General features: G+C 45.2%; 1 protein-coding gene across 1 annotated transcript in view; it reads right to left on the bottom strand.

The window, feature by feature from the left end:
- Nucleotides 1-1,375: 1,375 nt before the first annotated feature.
- The window catches only part of CD14 (CD14 molecule), a 38,305-nt gene continuing 21,383 nt past the window's right edge, over nucleotides 1,376-18,297 (bottom strand). Inside the window, exon 2 of the mRNA XM_075342253.1 lies at nucleotides 1,376-4,427. Within this exon, the coding sequence (XP_075198368.1) occupies nucleotides 3,046-4,425 (1,380 nt within the window). The 5' untranslated portion in view covers nucleotides 4,426-4,427 and the 3' untranslated portion in view covers nucleotides 1,376-3,045. The remainder of the gene's footprint in view (nucleotides 4,428-18,297) is intronic.

Raw genomic sequence — 18,297 nt, 5'->3', positions numbered from 1 at the left:
CGTAGCATCCGTTGTGCCACTATATGCAACGCATCCGTTGCATCCGTAACACAACGCAATGCTACGGAAGCCGTCCAACGCAAGTGTGAACCTAGCCTTAAATTGAACCAGTCAGGAACATTAATCCGCATTCCGAACCATTTATACAGTACCTTGAACAAGTACCATATTTTGCGGATTATAAAACACAATTTTCCTCCCAAAAATTTGGGAAGAAAATGGGGGGTGCATTTTATAATCTGAGTGTAGCTTACCAGGGGGTGATGGAGAGGGGTCACAGGAGGCAGGGGAAATGCTGCGAGCGCTGTGCTGCAGGGGCCGCCATTCTGAAATTGTCGGCGATGCAGAATTCAAATACTGGCGCCCAGAGTCGGCGCATGCACAGATGGAGCTCACGGCTCAAGATCTCATCTGTGCATGCGCTGCCTCCACCCATTGCTCTCCCTGCAGCGGACTTAAGGAAAATGGCGAGTGCGCAGATGAGCTCTCGGCTTGTCATTAAGCAGAGAGCTCCATCTGCGCACGTGCTGACTTCAGGCGCCATTTCTTTGAAGCCCGCACTGTCGACAGTTTCTGGATGCTCCACCTCCCTCACAGTGCCTGCAGCGAGCATCCAGGTCACCTGTCTCACCACCCGCAGCATTACCCTACTCCACCACCGCTCCTGAATCCTGTGACCCCACTCTACCACCTCTGCCAACCCCCCTCATGTAAATCTGAATGCTGTGATGACAGATTCTCTAACAGTAAGCTTAATCTGAAAAATTCATCACAGACTCTAAACAATTTTCCTCTGACAACAGACCCTCTTTAATTAACAGTTTTTGCTCTTATTTTACTCTTTCTGGTTCCCTGAGTTTTCAGGGTTTATTTTTGTTTTTCTAAACACATGGGCCTTTTTATTTTATTTTCCAAGGGCGCAATTCTCACTCTGGAAAAGTGCAGAGCATCTTGAAGCTACGCCCTCATAAAATCCTGTGATTGATGCCTTAGGGTATGTGCGCACGTTGCTTTTTACCTGCTTTTTACCTGCTTTTTTGCTGCTTTTTCTTCTGCGCTGTTTAATGCCAAAATGGATGTGTTCTTCTATTCAAGCAAAGTCTATGGGAATTTGGGTTTCTTGTTCACACTATGTTGTTCAAAATGCTGCCTTTTTGTGGCAGAACTTTGGTCAAAAACTCAGCTTTTCAAAGAAGCAACATGTCAATTGTTTTTGCCATTTGGGTTTTGCACTGCAAAGCTGAGTTTTTGACCAAAGTTCTGCCACAAAAAGGCAGCATTTTGAACAACAATAGTGTGAACAAGAAACCCAAATTCCCATAGACTTTGCTTGAATAGAAGAACACATCCATTTTGGCATTAAACAGCGCAGAAGAAAAAGCAGCAAAAAAGCAGGTAAAAAGCAGGTAAAAAGCAACGTGCGCACATACCCTTACTCCTTAGTAAAGACCATACAAATTAGCATATTGAACTCAATAAATAAAAAGGCCCATATTTTTGGAATATGTTCATGCCCACAAACTTAACAATTCTAGTGAAACAGAGATGTATGTCTTCAAGTAATAATGGCGGTTATGTATCTTCCATCATGGCTCAATGCATGCTCTCATTTTGCAGCTTAATCCAAGTGGTACTGTATTAATTGTGTTGAGTGTGGTCAAGTGGGAGTTGAGTTTACACACAAACTACTGGACACACACATGGCTTATTAGCAACACATCAATTTTCACCTTCACAAAAAGGTTTGCGTTAGAAATGCAAGAACTCAGTACAGTGATAACCAAGGACACCTTCTCTGACTGACACAGATTTCACATAAAAATATTGTACTGGCTTGCTGTTTTCTAGTGCATTCAAAATTAAGAAGAAAAAAAAAGAGAAATGTGAACATGGCAGGACAAATGCCATCAGTACTATATCACTGGTGATTACACTGAGATTGGCACTTCTCCATCTCTTTCTTTGCCCCCATCAACTTAATCTCTGTATTATTTGCAGACAAATACACTCATCTCCTTAAGTATTGTGAATCTACAACACATTAATGTCGAGTAATTGTCCAATATTTTAGGGGTTTCTCTTCCCATTTCTGTTGCTGAGCTGTGAGCGCTGATTTCCTTTCACAATCCATCACCCAAACAATGGCTGCTGTGTTCCCTAACTCTGAACACCCAAACAATGGCTGCTGCGTTCCCTGACTCTGCTTTTATACAGTCTCTGATCCTTCCTGAACATATGATGTGATAAGTGCAATTATTATGGGTAAGCCTGCACAGTTGCACCTGAGATCAGGTGAGCATTCTGTAGCTGATGCAATCTTCTACAATGTGTGAAATGGGGATGGACATTTTTTGGGTGACTTACATGGAATGAATATCAAATTGTTCAAATTCGCAGAAATCAAAAATTCAACACAAATTTGATTCATATCAAATAGATTCACACATTTATATTCCTGACTAATCAAATGTTGATAAATGAATGGACATTTTCATCTTAGACTCGTATGGCATATCTGCAGCATATTCTGTAAATGTTTGATAGATGTTGGTCCTGTACACCAACTTAACTATATTCCATGCAAAGTAATGACCTCATGACGCTGCTGCACGCTGAGCTGCGGGATGATGTGCCAGTACCCTGCTCTGTTCAAATGACCATGCCTCTAGCATATGACTAATTTGCATGCTCCGCCTCTTAACATGCAAATTAACCATGTATAGTGGCCGAAGTGACATGGCCAGGCTCATCTGCTGCGGATGTGACTAGGGCCCAAAGAAGAGGGAGGCCTGGCCCAGCTGGGGCTTAATAAAGCTAAGTAATTACCCCAGGCCCTGGCCGGGCCCACTTCTTCACTGGGCCCCATACACCAGTCATGGTTGTCATGCCCTGATGGTGCCCCTGTTCATTGCTATGATAGGTGGATGAATATGGAGCCACCTCTCCATTCACAGTCGCTGCTGCACCAGGCAGGACTAAAGTCTAATATGAGAATACGCTAATGAACACTGGCCAATTAATAAATCCTGACACATGTATTTCCAGTTATAGGTTATTTGAATTTCCTGCATCCATGCACTGAGATCTTGTTTTGTTACTACGGCATATTTTAACAAAGCAAATTACAACAGAAACACACAATATTAATATTACAATACATATAATAACAGTAAGGAGCTGCGTGTGGCAGTCAAACAGTGAGTGCTTGACATCGTTGACCAGCTTACCCTTAAGCGTTTCAGGAATATCACATATATAACCATCCGGCCACCCCTGAACCATCAAGTCAGACATTGACATTTCTTTCATTTCTTTTACAAAAGAACAAGAACAGGTATATGGAATGTTATCACCTTTAAAGTTCCGCAAATTCTTGAATGTTTGTATCTGACTCACTTCTAGCATCTTTATTGGATTCCCATCCACAGCTAGAATTTGTAATAGAGGCATATGGCCCATTGAGGAAAGAGTGAAAAGCCTAGTGAAGGACAAATACAACTCTCTCAGTTTTGGCAGAGAAATATTGAAGAATTCAATTCTGTTGTGGCTTAGATCTAACACCTCGCAATTTGGTGGTAAATTGATGCCCACTTGTTCCAAACCTGTATTAGAGAGATTTAGATGACTTAAAGATGGCTGCCACTCACATAAAGAATTTGACGTCTTGGCAAAGTCATTGAGACTCAAGTCTAAGTGTTTCAGTTGGTTGCGCCTGCTTACTGCTTGGCACAAAGTCTCATAATCACTAAAATTGTTGCTTCTTAGTTTTAACGTTTGTAGATTAGGAAAAGCACCATTACAAAGTATGGAGGAGACGCTGTCATCTGTGAGGAGGTTTTCCGATAGATCTAAAGTTGACAAGGACTGAAAATGTAACGTGACATCACAAGAAACTCCTCTTAATTGTGACTCCTTTACAGTTAGGTTCTTCAACATGGACATCCAGTTTCCAAACCTATAGAAGGAAGAATCTTTCTCAATTAATGGGTTTGAAGAAACATTGATGAACTGTAGAGATTGTATAAGAGGAGGCGATGCCGTTAAATCAAATCCAACAGCTTGTCCGACAAAGGTTGTGTTCTCAAATGATAGAAGGTCAACAGGAACCTGGAATATTACTCTTATAAAAGCAGCCAAGAAGTCTTCTGACAACACAACATTGACAAAACTGATCTTGGTCAAGGAAATACCTAAGCTCCAAACCATTTCTATGTTTACTAGAGAAAAATCTTCAGTGTTGATGAATGTCCCTCCATTAAATTCAAAACTTGAGGCTGCGGCACATGGAAGGATGGACATAATGTTGTTCAACTCAAGCAGTGAACAGGAGCAGTGTCTGAGGTACTTATCATATAGACAGTCTCCATGAACCTTCTGAGCAAAGAGAAGAGTGAGGATAAGTGAAGAGTAGATCTTCGTCTTCATGTCTAGAAGAAATAATGACACAATTAAGTTCTGAGATTTACCGAACATCAGCGTATTATATGGACCTGTAATGCAATGGTTATAGCTTGATTCGGACTACACCGTACCACTCTGTGCTTCCAGATTTTAAATTTAAAATTTTATGTAACAGATTAATGTTAAATAATAAGGAATGTTCTAATCCAAGCTATAGGGGCACGTTTATTTCCAGAATCAGGAGAAGTTCAATGCTGGTAGCTGACTGCTTAAGGCGAAACCAGGCATTCTATTACAGAGTACCTGTTGTTTCAGTTAATACCACTATTTTTGGCCATTATATGACTTGTAACCTGCATTTTCACCAGTTCCATTGCCCCTGTAGGCTCTAGCTCTAATATTCAAATGTCTCTAAGCTAGTTTCATAGGGACTAGCTGCTACATTACCTCCCATACACTGTGCAGAGAGATGGATCTTTCTTTGTAGCACACAAACAGAAGCAGGAGCACAGAAGACATTATACAGTGATATTGAGCTGTGTGGCTGTGAATCCAACACATTAATTAAAGAGGTTGTCCACTACTTTTCCCCTGATGGCCTATCCTTAGGATAGGTCAGCAATGTCTGATTGGCCGGGGTCCGACACCCCGCGCACCCGCCGATCAGCTGTTGACGATCCTGGCGGCGGCGGCGGCAGCAGGCAGCCAGAAATACTCAGTTCCGAATGTGCTCCATCTTCTAATAGTGGCCGCGGCCAGGTACTGCACATTCCCTTTTGATTGATTAGAATAGGAGGCGAATGTGCAGTACCCAGCCACAGCCACTAAACTGAGCATTTTCGTCTGGCTACCGCTGCCAAGGCCGACAACAGCTAATCAGCGGGGGTCCGAGGTGTCAAACCCTGGCCAATCAGACAGTGATGACCTAGCCTAAGGGGCACTTTGAACACTACAGACCCCACCAACATCGCAGGTGCGATGTTGGTGGGGTCAAATTGAAAGTGACGCACATCCGGCGTCGCAGGCGATATCGTAGTGTGTAAAGCCTTTTTGATACGATTAACGAGCGAAAAATCGTCGTAATCGTATCATCGGTGTAGCGTCGGTCATTTCCATCATTTGGAAATTACCGATGTTACTATGTTGTTCGTCGTTCCTGCGGCAGCACACATCACTGTGTATGAAGCCGCAGGAGCGAGGAACATCTCCTACCTGCGTCCTGCGGCTCACGCCAGCTATGCGGAAGGAAGGAGGTGGGCGGGATGTTTACGTCCCGCTCATCTCCGCCCCTCCGCTTCTATTGGCCGCCTGCCGTGTGACGTCGCTATGACACCGCACGACCCGCCCCCTTAATAAGGAGGCGGGTCGCCGGCCAGAGCGACGTCGCAGACAGGTGAGTGCATGTGAAGCTGCCGTAGCGATAATGATCGCTACGCCAGCTATCACCATTTTATCGCAGCTGCGACGGGGGCGGGGACTATCGCGCTCGGCATCGCAAGCATTGGCTTGCGATGTCGTAGTGTGCAAAGTGCCCCTAAGGATGGGTCATCAATGTAAAAGTAGTGGAGAACCCCTTTAAAAACTGCAACACAATCTGCCTGTTTTCCTGGTATTTCATTTTGTTGAGGGCTCCACATCTACCACCCCCACCATCACCACCACACACCCATAGGAGATGAACCTGACACCTCACTGTGCTGACAGTCCATGTTGCTTTGACTATGATGGAATTGAACTGTTTTCAGAGCCCAGAAGAGAAGACGTGGCTCATAAGTGGACAAAGAAGCAGATTCCTCTGATAAGATTACAAAATTGCTTAGATTTGCTTATACTATTAATTTATGCAAAGTTTCTCAAAATGACAATGACCAATTCAAAATTCTTGAGCTGCTTCACCATTTTCACCGTCTAACATTATAAAGTGCCCTGCCCTGCAGAGTTGTAGCCTACAAACACTGCCTCCTTACTCAGTAGAAGAACACTTACCAACATCTTCCTCCGCAGACTAATGAAAACATTCATCGATACTCGAGACCCAGAAGTAAACTTGGTTATTGACATAACTAACTGATCCTCACACCTGGTTCTCTTCACTGCACTGGATCCTAAAACTGAGGTCTTAATTCATTTGGAAGTATAGGATCTGAATGATTTTGGGAGCAGTGGTATGGATTTTGGTACATAGTGTTTGTACAGTATATATATAGTGCCTTGAAAAAGTATTCATACCCTGTGAACGTTTCCATATTTTTTCACGGTACATGCACAGACTCAAAGGTATTTTATTGGGATTATATTGATATACCAACACCAAGTAGCAAGTATTTGTGAAGTGTAAAGGAAATGATACATGGTTTTCTAAATAATTTAAAAATATAAATCTGAAAATTGTGACGTGCATTTGTATTCAGTCTCTTGTAGTCTAATACCAGTAAATAAAATCCTGAGTGATTAATTGCCTCCAAAAATCAACTAGTTAGTAAATTGAGTCCATCTGTGTGTAATTTTTTCTCAGTATAACTACAGCTGTTCTGTGAAGGCCTCAAAGGTGAGTTTAAGAACTTTAGGGAACAAACAGCATCATTAAAACAAAAGAGCACACCAGAAAGGTCAGGGATAAAGTTGAGAAGTAGAGTAAAGCAGGGTTAGTTTATAAAAAAAAACAAGCTGTGAATATTTCACAGAGAACTATTCAATCCGTCATCTGAAAATACAAGAAGAATGGCAAAACTGCAAACCTACCAAGACATGGCCGCCCACATAAACGGACATCCCAAGAAAGGAGAGCACTACTTAGAGAAGTGCCAAGAGGTCACTGTGGAGGAGCTGCAGAGATCCACAGTTCAGGTGGGAGAATCTGACCACAGGACAATGATTAGTCGAATAATCCACAAATCTGGTCTTTATGAAATGGTGACAAGAAGAAAAACATTTTTGAACGCAAGCCATAAGAAGTTCCGTTTGCAAAAGGCAATGTAGGAGATACAGCATGTGGAAGAGGGTGCTCTGGTCAGATGATACTAAGCTAGAACTTTTTGGGCTAAATGCAAAACACTATGTGTAGTAGAAAATTAACACTGCACATCATCCTGAAAACACCATCCCAACCGTCAATCATGGTGGTGGCAGGATCATTCTGTGAGGAGGCTTTTCTTCAGCAGGAACAGGGAAGCTGGTCAGAATTGATGGTAAGATGGCAGGTGCTAAATACAGAGTATTCCTAGAGGATAACCTGTTAGACTCTGCAAAAGACATGAGACTTTGGCGTAAGTTCACATTCCAGCGGGATAACTGCCCTAAACATACTGCCAAGATACAATGTATGGTTTAGATCAAAATTAATGAGTGTGAATGGTCCTGTCAAAGTCCAGTCCTAAATTCCATTGAGAATCTGAGGCAAGACTTGAAATTTTCTGTTCACAGACATCTCCATCAAATCTCACTGAGCTAGAGCTATTTTGCAGAGAAGAATGGGCAAAAATTTCAGCCTCTATATGTGCAAAGTTGGGAGAAACATACCCCAAAAGACTTGCAGCAGTAATTACAGAGAAAATTGGTGCTACAAAATATTGACTCAGGAGGCTGAATACAAATGCATGTCATAACTTACAGAAGTATATTTTTAAAAGATTCTGAAAACCATGTATAATTTCTAGTGATGCGTGAGCACTACAATGCTCAGGTGCTCGGTACTCAAAAGGAGCTAGTCAGACTCTTGGACGGGCTCAACTCGAGTGTTGAGTTTAATGAAGTCAATGGGAAACTTGAGATCCCCATTGGTAGTGTTTGCTCATCACTAATCACTTCCTTTACACTTTACAAATACAGTACAGACCAAAAGTTTGGACACACCTTATCATTCAAAGAGTTTTCTTTATTTTCAGGACTCTGAAAATTGTAGATTCACATTGAAGGCTTCACAACTATGAATTAAAACATGTGGAATGAAATACTTAAAAAAGTGTGAAACAACTGAAAATATGTCTTATATTCTAGGTTCTTCAAAGTAGCCACCTTTTGCTTTGATTACTACTTTGCACACTCTTGGCATTCTCTTGTTGAGCTTCAAGAGGTAGTCACCAGATATAGTTTTCCAACAGTCTTGAAGGAGTTCACAGAGATGCTTAGCACTTGTTGGCCCTTTTGCCTTCACTCTACGGTCCAGCTCACCCCAAACCATCTCGATTGGGTTCAGGTCTGGTGACTGTGGAGACCAGGTCATCTGGCGTAGCGCCCCATCACTCTCCTTCTTAGTCAAATAGCCCTTACACAGCCTGGAGGTGTGTTTGGGGTTATTGTCCTGTTGAAAAATAAATGATGGTCCAACTAAAAGCAAACCGGATGGAATAGCACGCCGCTGCAAGATGCTGTGGTAGGCATGCTGGTTCTGTATGCCTTCAATTTTGAATAAATCCCCAACAGTGTCACCAGCAAAGCACCCCCACACCATCACACTTCCTCCTCCATGCTTCACGGTGGGAACCAGCCATGTAGAGTCCATCCGTTCACCTTTTCTACAAAGACATGGTGGTTGGATCCAAAGATCTCAAATTTGGACTCATCAGACCAAAGCACAGATTTCCACTGGTCTAATGTCCATTCCTTGTGTTCTTTAGCCCAAACAAGTCTCTCCTGCTTGTTGTCTGTCCTTAGCAGTCATTTCCTAGCAGCTATTTTATCATGAAGGCCTGCTGCACAAAGTCTCCTCTTAACAGTTGTTCTAGAGATGAGAAGGTGTGTCTGTGTCCAAACTTTTGGTCTGTACTGTATGTGCTACTTAATAAATCCCCATAAAATAAATAGTACAGTGGCTCAGTGATTAGCACTGTGCTGGGGTCTTGGGTTCAAATCCAACCAAGGTCAACATCTGCGAGGTGTTTGTATATTTTCCGTGTTTACAATGGTTTTTCTCCCACACTCGAAAGACATACTTATAGGGAATTTAGATTGTGATCCCCAATGGGGACAGTGATTATGGCATCTTTAAAGCGCTGTGGAATTAATAGTGCTATATAAGGGAATAAAGTAATAATACAGTGGGTACAGAAAATATTCAGACCTCTTTACATTTTTCACTTTGTTTCATTGCAGCCATTTGGTAAATTAAAAAAAAGTTCATTTTTTTCTCCTTAATGTACACTCTGCGCCCCATCTTGACAGAAAAAAACAGAAATGCAGAAAGTTTTGCAAACTTATTATACAAGAAAAACTGAAATGTCACATGGTCATAAGTAAAAGCACCATTTTGAGCTGGTACAGCCATGAGTCTTCTTGGGAATAATGCAACAAATTTTTCACACCTGGATTTGTTTGGGGATCCTCTGCCATTCTTTCTTGCAGATCCTCTCCAGTTACGTCAGGTTGGATGGTGAACGTTGGTGGACAGCCATTTTCAGGTCTCTCCAGAGATGCTCAATTGGGTTTAGGTCAGGGCTCTGGCTGGGCCAGGATATCTCTGTACTTGACCACATTCATCTTTCCTTCAATTGCAATCAGTTGTCCTGTCCCTGCAGCTGAAAAACACCCCCATAGCATAATGCTGCCACCACCATGTTTCACTGTTGGGGTTTTATTGGGCAATTGATGAGCAGTGCCTGTTTTTCTCCACACATACCGCTTAGAATTATTACCAAAAAGTTCTATCTTCGTCTCATCAGACCAGAGAATCTTATTTCTCATAGTCTGGGAGTCCTTCTTGTGTTTTTTTGCAAACTCTATGCAGGCTTTCACATGTCTTGCACTGAGGAGAGACTAATGTCTGGCCACTCTGCCATAAAGGCCCGACTTGTGGAAGGCTGCAGTGATAGTGGACTTTGTGGAACTTTCTCCCATCTCCCTACTGCATCTCTGGAGCTCAGCCACAGTGATCTTAGGGTTCTTCTTTACCTCTCTCACCAAGGTTCTTCTCCCACGATTGCTCAGTTTTGCTGAACAGCCAGGTCTAGGAAGAGTTCTGGTGGTCCCAAAATTCTTGCATCTAAGGATTATGGAGGCCACTGTGCTCTTAGGAACCTTGAGTACTGCAGAAATTATTTTGTAACCTTGGCCAGATCTGTGCCTTGCCACAATTCTGTCTCTGAGCTCCTTGGGCAGTTCCCTTCACCTCATGATTCTTGTTTGGTCTGACATGCACTGTGAGCTGTGAGATCTTATATAGACAGGTGTGCGCCTTTCCAAATCAAGTCCTATCAGTTTAATTAAACACAGCTGGATTCCAATGAAGGAGTGGAACCATCTCAAGGAGGATCACAAGAAAATGGACAGGATGTGACTTAAATATGAGTGCCTGAGCAAAGGGTCTGAATACTTATGATCATGTGATATTTCAGTTTTCCTTGTTTAATAAATTTGAAAACAATTCTACATTTCTGTTAAGATGTGGCGCAGAGTGTACATTAATGAGAAGAAAATGAACTTTTTTGAATTTACCAAATGGCTGCAATGAAATAAAGAGTGAAAAATTTAATGGGGTCTGAATACTTTCCGTACTCACTATAAGTTTATGGGTGTATTGTGAAAAAAATGTGGAAACGTTCACTGGGTATGAAGAATAATTTTTCAAGGCACTGTAAACTGTGTGTATGTATATATAAATATAGCCTATGCTTTCAGAAAATCCTCAGGATCCACTTGCAAATATCTTGTGAGCTAGTTATGTTTATGGGTTTATTTGCTGACTTACAAGCCAAATACACATCTGTAGTCTTTATATTTGTGCCAAGTCCTATAAGATTCGGAAACAATGAAATCATTGTGCCAACTTGTCTTTCAGTGTTTGGCTCCATTAGGCATTGGAAGTTACATTATTGCGAAATTTCTAGTAAACCAGTTGTTCCGATACAAAGAGGAACTTGGTTGAAAAATATGTTGAAATGTAATTATGGTGTCCTCCTTTTGAGATAATCCTGTCTCTTTTCCTACGCCTATAGCACTTCACATTCAGTTAAGCCATGTTCTCAAATGCCCGGGAACTTCTTTCTTTTAACCCTTTAACGGGTTTGAACCAAGATTGGAAGTGATCGCCATTCAATTAAAAGTTGATAACTTCCTGGTCACTCAGGTTTGACCGCTCAGATCTCCACTGATTCCCATTGAGACCCATCTGAAAGGAGGTCAAGCATCTGCTCAATTCATTCTCAATTGGCGTGTTGTATATGCTCAGATACTTCTGGAATCTGCATACAAAAGAGGGTCAACAGACAGTTTGCACTCCCCCTGATGAAGTAATTATTGTAACATTGTGAAACGTACGTCGGGGTGTTTCTTCCTCGCGGGATCCATTTCATTGTGTCATGGACCTGCCTGCACTACCTGACACTTTATACACGGGTGTGATCTCTGGTACATCCTATGTGGTTTTGCAAGCACTGAGCACCTAATCTACTCATTTTGGATTCACTTTATACTCTCTGTGTATTGTGACGTATCAACCGGCTGTATTACAAAGGGCCGGTATGTTTTGCAGAAGCATGGGTGCTCTGCAATGTGAAGTTGGCTGGGACCTGTGGTTCCACAGGATTGCATTACATGCAGAGCCATGGAAGGGTGTGTGATGCTGATTACACACTCTTTACCACTTGTGGGTGTGGCTCCAGGGGTTAAAGAAATCCTGTCTCTGAACCTAGGTAGAGTGTGTCTAGGGCAGTCTAGATAGAGACTGGCTCTAGACTTCCAGTGTGTGGGCTGGAAACAAGAGAGAGGAGAGCAGGGAGCTCTGGGTGTATCAGCCTGTGTGGAGGCTGAACACAAGGCTCTGAAATTGAGCCTGAGTTAAGACTGAGGTGAGTGCAGCCAGGCCAGGGCTGTAGGGCCGAATCTCTCCAGGAGGAGAGACAGACAGGGGTCTGCAGAGGGCCCTGGGTGCTGGAAGGAACTTTGGCTAGAGCTGTACGCTGGCAGGAGCCAGAGAGTGGGGAAGTTGCTAAAACTTCCACTGTGGACTTTATGTTATGTGTTGGACTTTGAGGATAAAGCCAAGTACTGACATCGTTCTGTTGTGTGACCTCGTATGGTTTATTTGAGCTATTAATAAACCCTATGGTCTGTTAAAGAGACTAATTGTTCCGGTGTGCGTTAATCCCGATACCTGGCGTGTGGCCCCCATACACTCGGGGCCCACATCGTTACATATGGTGGAGAATGCGGGCAAGCGGTCTGGTTGCTAGGGGCAACGCAGCCTGGTTGCTAAGGGCAACGGCCTAAGAAGTATTGCTGTGGATCAGCGGGTCCACGAAAATATTTGTCTGCGCACTCAAGCAGCTGGCGGTGGATCGGCGGGTCCACGAACAGGGACAGCGTGCTCCAGCTGCTGGCGGTGAATCAGCGGGTCTGCGGGGTTATGTGCTGCAGTGGCAAGAAACCAGTGACTGGAGGTTCCAGGCCAGCCGGAATTGCGAGGCCCTGCTTGGTGAGCAGTGATACACCACAGGCTGGAGATCCTGGTTGTACGGGCGTTACAACCCGGAAAGGTTAGTGGTTCTCTACCCCCCCCTGTCTTTGACCACCGGGTATTACCCATTGGAGCGCCTCTCCTGTTCCTCTTTTCATTGCAGCATGAAGGGGCTCCTGAGCCAGCAGCACCCACAGCATGTGCCAGGAGGTCCAGTGACAGCAGTGGGGGCTGAAAGCCAAAAAGAGGGAATGGTCCATCCGGACGTTGTGGAAGAACTGTACCAGTTCCTGGTCCGGGGACAGCAGGAGCTGTCAGTGTGCGGCGATGTCGCAGCCATGGACCAGTTTGAGCGTTCCCTTCAGGGCCCAGTATGGACACTAGGTGCCCAGGGAGATAAGGGCGAACGGTGTGAACTGGGGGCTAAGGAAATTGCATGGAAACCCCAAAAGGGGGCGGAGTCCCAAAAAGGGGTGGTTGCCCAAAAGGGGGCGGAGTCCCAAAAAGGGGTGGTTGCCCAAAAGGGGGCGGAGTCCCAAAAAGGGGTGGTTGCCCAAAAGGGGGCGGAGTCCCAAAAAGGGGTGGTTGCCCAAAAGGGGGCAGAGTCCCAAAAAGGGGTGGTTGCCCAAAAGGGGGCGGAGTCCCAAAAAGGGGTGGTTGCCCAAAAGGGGGCGGAGTCCCCAAAAGGGGTGGTTGCCCAAAAGGGGGTGGAGTCCCAAAAAGGGGTGGTTGCCCAAAAGGGGGCGGTGTCCCAAAAAGGGGTGGTTGCCCAAAAGGGGGCGGAGTCCCAAAAAGGGTCAGTGGCCCAAAAGGGGGCGGTATCCCAAAAAGGGGTGGTTGCCCAGAAGGGGGCGGAAGCCCGGAACGGGGTAGTTACCCAACAGGGGGCGGAGCCTCAAAAGGCGGTGGTGTCCCACCAGGGGGTGGAGCATTCACAAGCCGAACAGGTGGACTATAGCAAGGGGCAATGGGATTCGCATTACCTATGTCCTACCTGCGGTATAGGCTATCCATCCGATGTGAGGCCACAAAAGTGGTCCGTGGACTTGAATGGGCTACGTGTGTCTGGTCTGTTAGACCCGGGGAGCTGGCTAACCTTAGTGAGACCCATGCCCAATCTCCATTTTATGGAAGGTAGGACAATAGAAGGAAGCTGTGTGCATGGGACCACTAAAGAATATCCTCTGGAAAGAGTGATGATTCAGACGCCCGACCGTATGGGGCGCCCAGACGTGGGTGTGGCTCGGGATTTGATCTATCCCGTTATCATAGGACAGGACTTTGAGTTGTTTAAGGACTTATGGAAGACAGAGGCCGGGACCGATTACACAGGAATGAGTCGGCCCCCGCCTAAGACAGCCTGTTTACCATATGAGGTTAAAAGGGGTCCTTGTTGTGCAGTTATGTGTGGTAAGGAGGAGATAGCACCTCCTAAAATTGACTGTCCTGAGTTAGGGGTGACCAAGGGACATAGAGGGTCTCCCCAAGTTCGTGATGTCTCCAAAGGGAAGTGACAGTGTGACCACTAAAACCCAAGTAGTTCCAGGGGAAGAGACTGACACCTGGTCAAGCGGGGACATGTTAGTTCAGGACACCAGGGGGAGTGATGATGACTCCAGTAAAGACACTGACTCTAGAAAATGGACAAATGAGTACAGTGAGGTACAGATGAGCGAGAAGGGTAAAACATCCTTTCGACGCCGAAGACATAATAAGCGCAGAGAGGGGGCACAGTGTATACCGTCTGAGGGTGCAGAGAAAGTGACATGCCTGGGTAATGAAGACATGGTGCCAGGAACAACTGCTATGGTAGAGTCAGACGGTGATATCCTACAAAAGAAAGAGGAATCAGAGACGGAACTGACACATTGTAACGACAGAAATCAGAAGGGTGAAAACGCAGAAAATGAGCCAACCAAGGACGTAATGGGGGTGGTCCCTATGATTTCCCCGGGTGAAGCTGATAGTCTGTCAAGCGAGAGCGGTATAGGAAATGGAATCCTGGAGAGTGAGGGGGGAGGAATAATCCCCAACAGTCAGGGTGAGCAGACTGGTGAACTACCTGGTGCTAGGGTGGATGACAGCGAATTCAGCACCAAATCTCTAAAAGGAACAGAGTGCCATGTTGAAGGGTGTGACACCCAGGCTGAGGGTGACACGGCAGAGACCCCAGAGGAAGTTGAAGGTAATGCAGTGAAAACCCAAGAAACAGCTGGTGCTGAAGTGAAGAGAGCCTCTGAGGAGGTGAAGTCTGGACCAGAGGTCTCATCCAGGACTGAGAGCCTGCCTGACCTGCTTGGTAACACCAAGATGGAGGATATAGAGAAGGTCGTGGGTAAGAAGAGCAAGAAACCCAAATGTTCTGAAGCTGAGGCGGGTACACTGGCAAGCGGTGACGTGCTGCCAGAGAAACCGATAAATCGGGACAACAGTGGTCCGTGCGATGAAGCCATGGAGAAGGAGCCGACCCCAGAGTTGAAAGCTGAATTCTCTCCCGCTTCTGAGCAAGATGACGAGCCACCTATCTGTGAGGTGGCTGAAGGTGAAGCAGCTGAGACCCAAGAGAGGGGTGACTATGACAAAGTTGCACCCCATGGAAAGGCCGGGGGTGTAGAGGTGGAAGAGGCCTTGGAAATAGTGTGTCGTAGACCAGAGAGGTCCGCAGGTGAAGACTCATTCAAGAGGATGAGCAACGGCTATCTGAAACACGAAACACTTCTTAGCCAGGCTACTGAGAGTCGAGTAAGGGAGTTGGAGAAAGAAGTGGCTGAGCTCCGAAGTCACTTGGCAGAGTACCAGTCCAGGTCCCAGGTAGCCTTGGGACAGATGGAGCAGCGAGTGTTGATCCTGACCAAACTTGTTGAAGCAGGGGAGGCCCAAAGAGAGCTGACTCTGGAAGCGAAACTGGACAAGCATGTGGAAGCGGCAGGGATGAATGAGACTTCTGTAGTCAAGTGCATGGTGGATATACCTGAGGACTTAAGAGAAGCGTGTGCCATCGAGTGCATGCACGACGACTTTAAGAGAGCTGTGGAAGCGTGTGAGGTCTACTGTATCCCAGAGGCTGGACAGTTAGTGATATTGTCCACCAGTGAAATTACTGGGCAGCCAGCGGGTGGCTATTCTAAAGGACATGCACTTCAGATGTGTTCGTATGAAGTGGCAGGTCCAACTGCAAAATGAGGAAGCCACTAGACAGCTAGAGTATAAAAGGAAAGCGCAGAGTCTGACGGAAGATATTGTCCAAGTACCCTGGGCTCTGGTGGGGAGAGTCATTGGAAAAAACGGACGAGTCATGCAAGACATAGTGAATAAGTCGGGATTAGTGATCCCTGCTGCTAACGAGAGCAAGATACCCAGGGAAGCTGGTATGGTTCCGTTCGTCTGTGTCGGGACTGTACAGAGTCTTGGAAACATTCGAAGCCTTCTTGGATATCGGGTAAACCATGTACGTGACATGGAGCGGTTGAGGCAAGAAAACCTGAAAATTGAGGAGCAGCTTCACCAACTGGGTTGGGGACAGCAGCCGTCTTCTCCCCGTTGTTCAGGGGAAAGAAGTGGAAGATGGCGTGTCGGTCCAGTAGTTAAGACACGCGATAAAAGGAATCGCCGACCGAGAAGTACCCTGCGATGTACTGTAGATAGTGGCCGCTATGAGCTTAGAGTTCCTGACAGTAGCCCTGGGGGTACACGAGTAAGCCTAGGTTCGGACAAGACTGTAGGTTTGACTGAGGACGTGTCTCTCTACTACTATGACCCTGGGAGGGGGTCAGGGAGAGAACGGTCCGGAAAGGGGGCGTCCTTTAACCCTAGGTTGACACGACAGGGTTTGGTGACAGTGTCGTGTGATGTCTCAGGGACTTATGCTCTTGGGTACCTTGGACGGCCCTCTCGACTGGTGGGGCATGGCGGCGGGGATACCCTGTCTCACGGTCCCAGGTCGTTGGCAAGTGTTCTCCCTTACGGGTTTGAACAGAGGGGGAGGGTATGTGATGTATCAACCGGCTGTATTACAAAGGGCCAGTATGTTTTGCAGAAGCATGGGTGCTCTGCAATGTGAACTTGGCTGGGACCTGTGGTTCCACAGGATTGCATTACATGCAGAGCCATGGAAGGGTGTGTGGTGCTGATTACACACTCTTTACCACCTGTGGGTGTGGCTCCAGGGGTTAAAGCAATCCTGTCTCTGAACCTAGGTAGAGTGTGTCTAGGGCAGTCTAGATAGAGACTGGCTCTAGACTTCCAGTGTGTCGGCTGGAAACAAGTGAGAGCAGAGCAGGGAGCTCTGGGTGTTTCAGCCTGTGTGGAGGCTGAACACAAGGCTCTGAAATTGAGCCTGAGTTAAGACTGAGGTGAGTGCAGCCAGGCCAGGGCTGTAGGGCCGAATCTCTCCGGGAGGAGAGACAGACAGGGGTCTGCAGAGGGCCCTGGGTGCTGGAAGGAATCTTGGCTAGAGCTGTACGCTGGCAGGAGCCAGAGAGTGGGGAAGTTGCTAAAACTTCCACTGTGGACTTTATGTTATGTGTTGGACTTTGAGGATAAAGCCAAGTACTGACATCGTTCTGTTGTGTGACCTTGTATGGTTTATTTGAGCTATTAATAAACCCTATGGTCTGTTAAAGAGACTAATTGTTTCGGTGTGCGTTAATCCCGATACCTGGCGTGTGGCCCCCATACACTCGGGGCCCATATCGTTACAGTATGGATTGATTATTGTGTTTGTTGTGTTGCTTCATCTACGACATATCTATTTTTGCACCTTGACTTTTATGTGCATGTACATTAGACATTTTTTATTACATCTGGTCTGCCACTGTTTCTTTTTGTTACTTCTCGTCTTCTCCTTCACTTTATACATTTTTGTATCTGTTCTGTTGTTTTTTTCTAACACTGGTTAATAAATATTTTTTTGAGCAGTTTGACTTTCTCATCTCCTTTGTTGCATATTTCAACATGAGTTACCTATAGGCAAAAATGTGTTTGTGATTTTGGACTTTTTTTTACCTATGATCTTGTCAGGGCACCCTCCATGTGTCTGGACATCTAAACCATTTCACTAAAGGCATGTTAGGTTGCTTCTCCAGTCTGGAGCTACATGTGGCTTCCAGAGGTGTTACCCCAGATCTATCAGATCTTTATATCCTGTGACCATGCTACACATTTCTACAGTATAATTTATTAACTAACATTTTTTATTAAAATTTTTGAGATGGAAAATGCAAATAGCAATCTCTGGATTAAATCATAGCAGTGCCAAATCTATCTATTTTATTCTTCTGATTTATTATTTTTAAAAAATACATGGTACTGATTATAATTATTATTATTATTGAAAGGGTTAAATTACCTATAGTTACAATGTGAGCCCAGCTGTGAATCACCTACAAAACATTCAACTAGAGCCTGATGCAGCCCTGTGACTTATGGTCAATGAGTTATAGTTTCCGTCTGAGCTGCGAAGAAACGCTTACAAGGGCTACAAACACACAAGCTACAGTAATTCTTAC

This window comes from Anomaloglossus baeobatrachus, chromosome 4, assembly GCF_048569485.1.
Source record: "Anomaloglossus baeobatrachus isolate aAnoBae1 chromosome 4, aAnoBae1.hap1, whole genome shotgun sequence".
Lineage (NCBI taxonomy): Eukaryota > Metazoa > Chordata > Amphibia > Anura > Aromobatidae > Anomaloglossus > Anomaloglossus baeobatrachus.
Note: the sequence above shows the minus strand (reverse complement) of the source record. Positions and strands in the feature narration are given on the sequence as shown.